Here is a 13293-nt window from a genome sequence, read left to right as displayed (position 1 = left end):
AGAAAGAAAAACAAATGTCATATCAAAGGTCATGAGGCCTGCAAATAGCATACTGGGCCAATGTCATTCTAAAATAATATGGGTATGGCTCCATGTGAAATCAGATGATTAAGTAGATGACTTGGTATGGTATTTCTTCACACCCTGTAATTCTGGGTCGCTGGGCTCATAATTTATGATTTAGATCAGGCACATAAAGGTAAATGTTAAAGTGCATGAAACATTTTCTCTTTATTAATAAGACATCTGCAGAGACATATATTTCACTGAATTTTGCTACATTAATTGGTTTCTTAGCAGATATACATAGATTATAAATGATAATCATCTATGTACTAGTAAGATTCATGCATATCCAGATGTGTTGCATAAAATATTAATGCATTACTCTAGTAAAAAAATAAAATATAAATTTCTGATTCTATATATCAAAATAATTTTTCAATAAAACTAATTGAAGTCAGGGTTCTACTGAATAAATGTCACATTCTGACCACTAGAGGTCGATCACACAATTTGAAAATTGCAAAAATCAATTGGATCTTTTGTTTCCAAGCCAATATACAATTGCAGGTGTATTTAGGGGATTGTGTTATAAATAAATTGACTAAAAACAGGAATCTAACTTCCTTGGTGAGATTATGAGAAGAATAAATGTAGAAAATAGTTTTCAATTAAGCTGACCATCTGTGTAATATACATACTCATTCTGTATCAGGGTCCATGTCTTCAGCAATGTCACAGGCAAGAGCCATGGTCAATTAGTGGGCTGGGGCCTCATGGCTCATTGCCTTGCACACTTCTAATTAGGGTTAGAATCTTACCAAAAAAAGCCTAAACATTTTAGAATACTTTTTATTAAATCAAATTACTGGAACATTTTTAGTTTTAACTTTTATAATATAGGACGTAATTTAAAAGCAAACCCAGAAAACTGGGCTTTTGCATTTTGAAAGCCTCCCAAATTCCAACCCAATGAATAAATCTTCCTTCCCCCCAGTTTGATGGCAATGTTGGCCCTACTTGAACAATCCATTGTCAAGTTGTTTAGCACTTGCCAAGGCAATGGGTTTCCTTGTTGAGCAATTCCAATTTTATTTTGTTTTTCCACTATGATGACTCCAAATTTTTGCTTATTGCATTAATTCTTCTCCAGTACATTTGATTCTGCCTTTTAGGTTATATAATGATTAAGTTTTGCTACGTTTGGGTAGGTTCACTGGTTTACTTTACTTTCAGGAATACACACCATTCTTGTAACTCCTTTCAAACAGTTTTAAATGCAATTTAATTAGCATTCTTATTATTTTGGGGGTCAAAGCAAGATGATGAAAGCTTCAAGGCTGATGAGTAAAAGGTAAGGTTCCCTGCTGTGCCTTTCAGGGTGTTGCCATGAATAAGACATTACCATGGAATATGTCATAAATATAAAACTACTGTGTGAATGACACATTGCATGATGACCAAGGTTAGTATGGCTCACTCTGAATTTTAAGTAAATTTTAAAAACTTCAAATGTTCTTTTCAGACACGCTGCATCATGAGCTGAATTCTTTCTTTCCTTCCCTTTCTTCCTCCCTCCCTTCCTCTCTTTCTTCCTTCCTTCTTTCCTCCCTCCCTTCCCTCCTCTCTTCCTCCCTTCCCCCCTTCCTCTTTCTTTCTTTCTTTCTTTCTTTCTTTCTTTCTTTCTTTCTTTCTTTCTTGTTGTCAAATGCAGACTGCCTTCATAACAGAATTAAACATCTACTTCTCCTTCCAGCTCTCTATATTAAGGTGCAAGGTCAGGAGGCCACACTCATCCTAGGCATTCAGTGCTGGTACAACCTATGGAAGGGAGTTGGTGATATATTTGTCAAGCAAAGCTTTCTCTCTTATTTTTACATTTTAAATTTTGATAAGAACGCTTAATATGAGATCTACTTATGTAAGGTATCTATAATAGTGAAACTAGCGAAGCAAAGTATAGAATGGTGGATGCCAGAGACTGGAGAGAAGAGAAAAAAGGGAGTTGTTAATCAATGTGTATTAAGTTGCAGTTATGCAAAGTTTTGCTTCTTACTGTGTCTGTGGGGTTGGGAAGGGGTTGAACACAGTAAGAAACTCCCATTTCTAGAACACTATCTGAGAACAATCTCTTCTGTTATGGTGTCTCCATTTCAGCCCATAGACTGATCTGCTAAGTTTCCATGTATGAGTGTCAAGGACAAAGTGTCACAAAATAAGCATCACCGAAATAGCTTTTGAGATCACTGAAATAGCATTTGAGATGTTATCAACCTATCTATATAGACACATACTGAAAAAAATTATATGTTTCTTTGAAAGCCATAACACCTGTGTTTCAGTCCTGGATCTGTGATTACTAACTCTGAAGCAAGTCAGTTTACATATTCAAGATTCAACTTCCTTTCCTATAAAACTATGTGCTTGGGTTAGATCTCCTCTACAGTCCCTATTAGTTATACTATTCCATGCCCATAACTATGTATATAAACACCTATTATGTATGGCTTAAGGGTAGAAACAAGTCTAGCTCATCAAATATTTTCAGAACAAACATATTACTTATAATTTATAAAATGTCTATTTATTTTGTACTCCCATGCATGAAATTGAAACAATAAAAATAATTTCAAAGGGATGGTGATTTTGTATATAAACTCATATTTTATTTTAAGAATAATTTTGTAATTTAACCCAGAGACTTAAGAGAGTCTCTTGAACTCAAGAGAAAATAAATTCAATTAGAATGAAATTTGATAACGACTTTTTATAACAATAGACAGTTGTTTTTCTACTGAGAAAAAAATACTATGAAAATCAATCTTGTTGAGTGACAACCTTCAATTAAGTTAACTGACATTAATGCACTAAAGTCCCAATTTCCCCATCAATCACTTGCTTTGTCTTCATGGAACCATTTCACAGGTGAAATTCAAATCCATTGGTGTCAGGTTGATTTTTTAATCTAATTCATTGTATCAGGCTAGGAATTGTTAGTATACTTTTCTGAACCATCTGAAGCAGAAAAACCCATTGTTCTTTTTTTATAATATAAATATGTACCTCAGAAAAAAGAGGGAGATATATTTATATGAACTGTCTAATAGGCAGGGATATTTAAGAAATTTGCTGTATTATCTGGAATATAGATTTGATACTACTGAAAAAAGTGGTGCTTTCAGGATTATAAATGCAAGCTCTCTAAATGTAGTTGATACAGGAATAACATCTATAATATGTAAGTATGCATTATCCAGGTCAATGAATATAAGAACATTTTATTCTCAAATGAGTATATTTAAATTGTGCATGATTTTCACATAGCCTTTTATGTAGTTAAATCCATGATCACCATTACAAAATTTTTAAATGGATAATATCAAAAAGCATTGGCATTATCTGTGCAGAAAATAGTAAGTGGATTATTTGCATATATTTAAGGAAACTTATTATCTGGGCATTAAACTACTCTATTTTGATAACTTGTATGCCAATATTTTTGTTAATATCCCTGTATTTTGTTAACAGGCTTATATTATAACTTTTTTCTATCATTACAGGGTCACAGATGTTGATCTATAATCTGGTCTGACACGCCACTATGAAAAGAGCAGTGAGGTACATTACTTGTAAACTGGGAAAGGGCTGGCTCGTGCCCTACAGTTTAGTGAAACTTTTCCTTCTGGTGATTCCTCTGGATAAATGGTATTGATTGGCTGCTCTTCGAAAATTGGTCCAAATCCTTTGTCTTCCTCAGAAACTACAAGAAAAATAAAATTATTTTACATTGTGTTGCTATAAGTGAAAGAAAATTTGGACATGTTTAAAAAGATTTTGGAAAAAATGCCAGAAACACAGAATCTCCATTCCCATTTGAACAAAGATATTTGCCTTCATAATTCTGAGGAAACATTTAGGTGCTTTATTCAAAATTCTTCTCTGCCCATCTCTCATTGCATCTCCCAAAGCACCCAGTGTTGTCACGCTTAACTACTTATAGTCCCTCAAATGAGTCATGCTTTCATGCCTCTGAGCTTTTGCCACATGTTTTTTCCCCTTTCTAGACTAATCATCTCATTTTTGTCCTCCTATCAATACTCAAAATGTCCTTTATGATGCAACAGTAGTTAGTTCCTCCAGGAAGCCACCCCCCTAGCCTCAGTTGGTCCTCATCTGTGCTCTCATAACTCCTCACATAGCTTATGGTACTTAACACACCTTCTGTGATTCTTGATACAATTGTCTGTTCCACGAGACTGCAAATGCTTGGAACAGGTGGCTGTGTCGATAATCTCTCAGCTAGCGGTCAAGCAGTCTGGAGCACAATAGGTGCTGAATGATTTTTTAATAAGAGAATGAATGAATTTGTAGATGCTCTGGGGAAATTAGGCTCTTCCCTGAGTCACTTTTTCTTTTTTGTTTTATTTTTTTTACACATGTGACCAATGCCTGTTCTCAGGAACATCTAGAACAGTCAATAAACAAATTACATGGATATGGGATCTGACCAACTGGTTTAGAATTCATCACAAGCATACCCATGTTGGGAAGCAGCTGTTTCTCTGGAAGGGGAGAGTGATGCTTCACAGCAGGAAGACGAGAAGAGAATTACTCATATGACATCAATATGGCAGCACTTACAGAGAAGAGCTAAGAGCCATATGCCCCATATGAATTAATACTAGCATGTGTGGCTAGGAAGGAGGATATTCTTACATAAGATCATTAAAATGTCTCTGCTAGAGCAAAGCTATGGTTCACTCCTCCAATTTATTTTTTAAGAGAGTTTAAGGTGAACGCCACAGAGACATTTTTGTCTTCTCTAAAAACAACCTTGAAGATGAGAGCTTTGTTCCAGCTTCCCTGAATGAGTAGTTTTATTATGTTATTTAAATATTGCCTCAGTAGTGTTTACAGTGTCTTTGGAAAAATTATTTAAACTCTCCAAGCCTCAATATCACCCTTCATAAAATGAGGATAATAAAATCTATCCCATTAAGACACTGCAAGAATTATTTTGAGACAATGCACATAAGACAGCAGTGTACCTGGCTCACAGTCAGTATTCAATAAATGATTTTGCCAACTTTCTCATACATTTGCCAATCCTTTCAAAATTTAATTTATACATCTTATGTACATCTTATGCATATATCATTATATGTATATGTATATATTTGTATATCAACTCATGAAATTTCTAAAAGCAAGAAGCCACACTTTATTCACTCTTCCTGTTCTAGTGTTATTAGCGTTGTATCAATACCTATTTGGTACATGTAGCTGATTAATAAAATCCTCAAGTTAGTTTCTCTAAGTATGAAGCAACAATTTTTCTAAACTTGCCTGAAATATTTTAAAAAGGAGATGACTCATTTTTAGTTGGAATTACTGAAATTGCCATTCAAGAATTTATAGACCTCAGTTACATTCCATATCACCATTCTATTTCAGATAGCAAATTGCTGGATCAGAATCAGAGGAATGATAGAAACTAAGATTTAGTTCCAACAATGTACTTCTCCAAACTGTTGTTTTATGCAAGCTATTTGGTTTACATGATCAACATTTAAAAATGTTTTGGTTTACATGGTCAACATTTAAACAAGAAAGGAAAGAGTAGGGGCATATGTTCTCAAGGCCCTCAGGCCCAATACAACCATAAATAAGATCACAAATGCAAGGTATTCACAGAAGCCCTCTGCTAATGACTGTGAAAGTCCTGCTGTGAGCAGTGTCTAGTTCCATATTCTTCCTGAGGCTGTAAAAAGCCAGAAATGCATATAACGTTTTCTGCTTCACTTCTAATAATTTTCCTGATGATGCCCAGTATTTCCTGGCCTTTTGGGATATAATCACACACCAGAGGAAATGAGGAGTAAATTCCAAATCTGTGATAACTGGAGACTTTCATTTGGATGTAGGCTCTAGATTTTTCAATCTCTGAAAGAAATGACCTTGTGCATATCCATGATAAAAATCATATGCCATTTTTCTTCCCACTTGGACAATTTTATAAGCTCTTCCTTGAGTCTCTCCCAATTGCACAGCTTTTCTGATTGGAACAATTTAGTAACACCTGCTGATCTGGAGATGCTTTGTTTCTTCCCAATTCACATGAAAATGCTTAAAACGACAAGCAGAGAAGTGCAGTTTTATCAGTATTTTTAGATTCTCTTCTTGAAGACAAGATGACTACTATTTTAACTCTATCCTCAATCAATGACAATTTTAGTGTGAATTTTTCAAACAATTTTTAAAAATTTAAGTAGACTAGATATGTAGAGAGTAAAAGTAAATATTATTTATAGAAGTTTAAAGCTCATAAATATCTTCTAAGTACATTGTATTTATATAACGATCCTGATGTTTATGTCATTACTGTTACTACCAATGCATAAGATCATTAAATTTAAGGGGAAATGGATGTTTAATGCACTTATGCATATAATTTAAATAGAATATCATTGATCTGCACTGGCTTGTATCTTGAGTTTCCATTTGCTACATTAGTGGTAGCGTAAGAATTTCAGAAAGTCACTTGGGAGACCTTTGATGAACTATAGGACTATAGGTATTAGTTGTTCCCTGTTCAGTCAATGACTTGAATATGATCTTGGGTATGGTGATGGATTTTTAGACAGAACACAAAAGCATGGTTCATTAAAGAAAACAAAAGACAAGCTTGATTTTATTAAAATAAAAAAATTCTGTTCTGTGAAAGATACTCTTAAGAGAATCTCAGGTCTTCAAGGTTAGGGTTTTTCCTTTAGATTTTCTCCAACTTGTATTCCACAAACAGCAAACAGGAGAGACTTACAACTAACTAAATCTTTGTTGTATTTAATAAGAGGGATATATTAGTGATTGCACACTACTTCACAAAATTTGTCCTCATCTCAACAGGTACAGGTTTGTAATAGTTAAACCCCCTTTAACATTATTGGGTTTCAATGCAGAAATAGCCAGTCCTGGCCCATCTAACATCTGCTTCTCTAGTGCCCTCTGGCAGTGCCATGAAAGAGATTGTAATAATCACAAATTCTCAATTTATAATTTCATTAGCTTTCTTGAAACAACTACTTTTATCACTCTGAAATAGCGTTATGTTCATTCTAAACTGGCCTTAAATTATTTATGGTACTGTATGGTATAGGGGTGCCTGGGTGGCTCAGTCGGTTAAGCATCCGACTTTGGCTCAGGTCATGATCTCGCAGTTCATGAGTTCAAGCCCTGCGTCGGGTTCTGTGCTGACAGCTCAGAGCCCGGAACCTGTTTCAGATCCTGTGTCTCCCTCTCTCTCTGCCCCTCCCCAACTCGTGCTCTGTCTCTGTGTCTCTCAAAAATAAATAAACATTAAAATAAATAAAAAAAAAAAAGGACTGTATGCTACCTTCAAATTCAACAAAGACAGAAGTGTGTGTGTGTATATATATATATATATATATATGTGTGTGTGTGTGTGTGTATATATGAAGGTGGACTTGCATACTTTAATTAAATGTATAATCTTAAATATTTCATTTGATAGTGTATCTTTTGATTTTAAGGCATATATGCTTTCGAGATAAAAGTTGGTCAGCTTTTAGAAAATTGAGGATGTTTCAGTAGTTTCTTCATCTTGATCATATGCATTAAAAATTATGGTTGTTTTTTTTTTTTTTTTTTTTTTTTTTTTTTTTTTTTTTTTTTTTCAGAAAAGAGACCAGCAATGAAAATTTCCATGGAAAATAATCAAATGTCACATACTTATAATGATGAGATTGTATCTCTTGCCAAGCAATATCTCAAGGAGTATATGTAAAGATTAAACACTTTTTGGGTGAAGTGAGTTGAAATGTATATGCCAAACTGGATAATATTAGTAGTACCCCATGCTATTTTTCTTTCTCAAAGACAAGGACTCTTCATAAATTACATGTATATTTCTTCATATTCCTCATCCATCTGGCCTTTATAGGAACAGACAACAAAACATTCAGGGGACAAAAATATGAAGCTACTTTCCACCAAAATATTGGATTTATTTTTCACATTGAGAGAACACTGCATTCAAGCAAGATACTTTCCTCGTCTCATTCTCTAGGTCAAAAGCAGAAAAGGACACACTTCACATCACAGTAATGTTCCTGGTAAGTATTATTTTATAAATAGAGGGTCCCTGCTTTTGTAAAATGTACAGGCCTAAATAAAACAATGTATTCATTTAGATGGTTTAGCAATTACTGTACATATTTTATTTGGGGAACATATTTGGGTCCTTAAAAGATAAATTACTCAAGACAAGCTTGTGAATTGCATGGGCATGCGGGTGAATCTCTGAATGTGATCCTCACAACCCCCTTGAAGAGGATCTGAGCTCATCATTCTGTTTACTCCACTAGGGCACTCAGATCAAGGAAAAAGAAATTTCTGGGAGGACACGAGGATCAGTAAAGGAATCATTAATGAAAGCATTACACTCTCAGAAACAGAAAATATGACCATCTTACTGTTTTTTTCTACAGCCATGGAAGTAATTACATGATAAATTACAGTGCTTTGGATGTATTATGAGGGTATAGGGCACCCAAGACAAGAAATAGGTATTACGTTACAGAAAAAGAAGATTAGTTTTTAAATATGTGCCCTTTTTCTTAGTGGGTAAATTCTTCTAAAAAGAAGCACAAAATTATGGATGATTTCTCAAGCTAATTGAAGACAACATTTCATATCACTCTTTCTTTTGATTTACTCTTAATGCAAAATCACCAGTTTTCTACCATGTAATCTTAGTCTCTTGCAGAAATAAGTTTAATTCTTTAAATTCTTTCTTTCTTTCTTTCTTTCTTTCTTTCTTTCTTTCTTTCTTTATTTATTTATTTAATTTATTTGAGGAGTGCAAGTGGGAGAGAGGGGCAGAGTGGGGGGGAAAGAGAGAGAGAATTTTAAGCAGGTTCCACATTTAGTGCTAAGCCCGAAGCAGAACTCAATCCTACAATCCTGGGATCATGACCTGATCCAAAATCAAGAGCTTTGATGCTTAACCAACTGAACCACCCTGGTGCCCTATAAGTTCATTTCTTAAATTTGATCACGAAGATTAATAAGAATAAAATCATATAAGAATATTTGTTGTCGAATTTACAAATGTGAATGACAGGTAAAAGTTACTGCTTTTTTCAGTACCATTCTTAATTCCAACACTAACATAATCAGTTGTATTCTCTAAACTGGGATTACCTCACCTCTCTTTATGTGGAGATGGTCCACTATAATCTTGCTATTCTATTCTATTTCATGTTTGAAAATTGGAAGTATAATTATGATTTGTACTTGAGATAATTTTTTATTCATTTTATATCTATTTTGAAACAAATTCTGTTTCTCATTCTGTAATATGTCATCTCAATCTGTTAGTTATAAAAACATAATTTTACATAAGTATAAGAAGAATCTCAAGGAAAAAAACTATTAGAAAAAAGCAATGGCAAAAAATTTTGAACAGAGTCTAACACGGAGGTTTTTACAATATTTACAATGTTATAATTATTATGGGATGGAGAGTGTTACAAGTCTCTTGAAATACAATAAATTCTCTAAATGAGACAGCATTTAAATAGTCTCAAAGACTGCTTCTTCCTACTGTCTTCATTGTCAACCATTCCCCACTGATAGGGAAACAAGGCTGTTCAGAGCTTGGAGTTTGAATACTTGGGTGTCCCAATCCTTTAGAGTCATGGGGAATCTATAATGTTGTAGTAATTCACTATAATTAAAATGTAAAGGAATTGGTTTGAAGAACTTGTAGCAACAAAATTATCAGAACAGAGACTAGGGTCAGGTTAGCAAAAGGTTGATCATATTTCCCTTTGCATGGCTTTATCTTCCAGAGAAGAGCCTATCAAGTCCTTGATAGCAGCCCCTTCCTTGACCACTGCTAAAGCCTCTACACACTGTGTTTTCCTTAACTGTCTGGGCATCTTCCCACACCTACTTCATATCTGACTATATCCCACTATATAGCACTCTCCAGTTAGTGGACCTATTTGTATGACTTAGACTCCTCAGGCTATCTCTAGTCTATTTTAATTTATAACAGTGACTATATCACAAAATAATGATAAGGCAGTGAATGCTATAAAATCCCAGCCATAATTAGAGATAGACTAATGCTATATGAAATGAAAATAATGCTAAGTACTTGATGGTAGTCTTATGGAAAACATGTCATGAAAATTTGGGTGTAAGTGCCGTGAAGACAATGGAAATTCCATACCTGTTCTCTCTTCAGAATTTTAATTTTCCTTGATATTAGCTTTGAATATTATAGTCATATGGTAATCCCATTGCACAAATTATAGATTGTTTTATACTCTAATTCCTACAGAATAAGTATTATACTGCTGTTTTATCTCTCCTCATATTCTTTTTTGTCACTAAATTACAAAGGAATTAAAGAGATACTTATTTTCATTTTTGGTTAGTATAGGTGAATGTTGGTCCTGAAATAGCTGTGTATTATTATTTTTTTCTTATTGTTAAAGTAAAGTAACAGCAGACCGTAATTGAGAAAGCATCTAAAATAAGTATTTACCCTCAAATATTCAGTTATTAATTAAATATCTGAATATTACAGGTTCACTATATGGAATTCAGTTGTATTCATTCTCTTAACTCAATAGGATACATGTTGGTTTCATACAATCTAAAAAATAAAAGAGGAAGAAATTTTTAAGAGACATGGAGAAGAGTGGAGTTGGGCTTTAGGATTTTTAAATAAATTTTGATGTATTTTATTTTTCAAACTAAAAATATCTATGTATTATTTTAATGCATATATTTATTTTATTTAAAAGCTAGTCACCTAGGCTATTAAGACTACTATGAAGTAATAGTTAAAAACTATTGTAGATCCAAAATGATATATTGGATAGAACTCTCCTATTCGTAAGTGAAAAAACAAACCTTACTTTCAACTCACCTAAGTGGTGTAGCAGACATTCTTCTTTGACTAACCAGTTCTAGTCCTCCCCTCCTACCCTGACGACAAAGGTCAGATATGTTTAAGGATCAAATCTTCAGTCACATGACTCAGAAATATAGGTTGACTCTCATTAATGTCATTTCATTAGTCCTTCTTATTGGAGGTAAATGTGTGACCCCTCTCTGGACATTGAGGTGACTGGAGAACTACTGAAAGGTCTCTTACTTTTAAAAGAAATACATATGAGAAAAAAAATACAACCTGTAGATGTTATTATGTCTACACGTAATATCTGCCACTGCATCACCTTTCCAATAGGTCAAGTAGAAAGCCTTAGTGTTGACCATTGGATTCACAATGTGTACATCATTGGTGACATGGACAAAGCATCTTGGTTGAATGCTGGGGTGAAAGTCTGATCAAAGTAGGTTCAAAGGGAAATATGGGTCAGAGAAGGAAAGACAGAAAGCATACTCCATTTTTTTTTTAGTAATAACGTTGAAAAGAAGAATAGGAAAGTGGTATATTAGCTATACAGTATGGGATTAGCAGAGACATGATTACTTAAATGAGAGAAATTACTACAGAATGTCTATATGTTGACAGCAATAATCGAGTAGAGAGGGAGAAACTGATGATGAGGAGACACGGCAGGCAATTACTGGAGCAATGAACTTAAATAAACCAGATGGGATAGGACAAGTGCACAGGTATAGGGTTTGGTATGGTGAGATCATGTATAAAACAAGCGGGAAGACACAGTCTATGAGTATAGATGTGGAAGGAAACTACATACAGTGGGGTGAACTTGTGGAAGTTCTCTTGAGATTGTCTCTAACACTTCTGTGTAATAGAAAGTAAAGGACAGCCAGGAGCTGTTGGAGTTTTGAAGAGAGGGAAGCAACTCTGACATGAGCTAGGAAAATGAGGAAATGAATTCACTGGGGAAGTGGAGTATGTTGGCTGGGCAGTACCAGCTCTTAATTTGAAGTTAGTAGTCATGAATTTAACTTGATATCGGTCAGCATAAATGAGTTTTTTTTCCCTTAGTAACTACTAGCTGGGTGGGTGAATAAGCTTGGGAATATCTGGATATTTTACAACTCTTCTTTCCTCAGAGATTCACAGTACTTTTCTCTCGGTGTAATACTGTTGGTTGAATTGTGCTCCCACAAAAAGATATGTTGAAGTCCTAATCCCTGGTACATCAGAACATGAACACATTTGGAAAGAGGATAATCGCAAAATTAAAATCAAATTAAAATGAGGTTAAAGGTGGGCCCTAATCCAATATGACTGGAAACTTTAAAAAGAGGGAAATTCAGGGGGGCCTGGGTGGCTCAGTTGGTTAAGTGACCCACACTTGATTTTGGCTCAGGTTATGATCTCACGGTTCGTGGGATTGAGCCCTGCATTGGGTTCTGTGCTTACAGCACGGAAGCTGCTTGGGATTCTCTCCCTTTGCTCCTCCCCTGCTTGCACTCTCAAAATAAATAAATAAATAAACTTAAAAAAAGGAGGGCAATTCAGACACAGACGTAGACACACACGGAGGGAAGATGTGAAGAGACATGGGAAGATGACACATGAAGATGGAGGTGAACATTTGCAGTCATGCTGCTGTGAGCCAGGGAATGTCCAAAGCTACCCAAAGTTGGCAGAGGCAAAAAAGCCTTCTCCTATAGGTTGCAGAGGAAACATGGCCTTGATGATACCTTGCTTTAGACTTCCAGCCTCCAGAAGTGTGAGACAATACATTTCTATTGTTACAAGCCACCCAAGTTGAGTTACTTTATTACAGCAGTCCTAAGCAAGTAATATATGTATTATACTTATTACATACATAGTATACTTATTACTTAAAGTTAACAATAACCACTGAACTTTTATGAACTAACCTTTCCCAAATTTATTTGACAATGAAGTCCTTTCTAATGTAATTCCTACTAAGATCCTGTAGAACAAGTGTTTTCTGAAATGCTTGGAGAAACACTGACTTAACACAGCCCATATTTCCCTAACTCTGTGTTGTTTTTGTTCCACATCATTTATTTGGAATTAGCTCAGTTTCTAACTTTTGAAATACTTCAAGATTCCCTAATGTACTACCCCCATCATTAAATATTGCTTTTTTCCTCAAGGAAAATCTTTTAAAATGCTCATTATATTTTTCTTATAATTTCGTTATCTACTTACTTATTTCCTAGTATACAGTAAGGTTGTTGAAGTCAAGAAACATATCTTACTGATCTTTATATAATGTACATGCAGTGATTCCTAACTCACAAGGTGGGAACAGAAATAGCTTTGGTGGAATTCATGCT

The 13293-nt window shown here is 34.5% G+C and overlaps 1 protein-coding gene across 5 annotated transcripts in view; it reads right to left on the bottom strand.

The window, feature by feature from the left end:
- The window catches only part of CNTN1 (contactin 1), a 362253-nt gene that overhangs the window by 158474 nt on the left and 190486 nt on the right, over positions 1-13293 (bottom strand). For all 5 annotated transcript variants that reach the window (XM_060657920.3, XM_060657917.3, XM_060657918.3 and 2 more), the window contains one exon: positions 3631-3763. In XM_060657920.3, coding sequence (XP_060513903.1) covers positions 3631-3763 — 133 coding nt within the window. The remainder of the gene's footprint in view (positions 1-3630; positions 3764-13293) is intronic.

This window comes from Panthera onca, chromosome B4 (genome assembly GCF_046562875.1).
Source record: "Panthera onca isolate mPanOnc1 chromosome B4, mPanOnc1 haplotype 2, whole genome shotgun sequence".
Classification (NCBI taxonomy): Eukaryota; Metazoa; Chordata; class Mammalia; order Carnivora; family Felidae; genus Panthera; species Panthera onca.
This window is presented reverse-complemented; position numbering and strand designations above follow the sequence as displayed.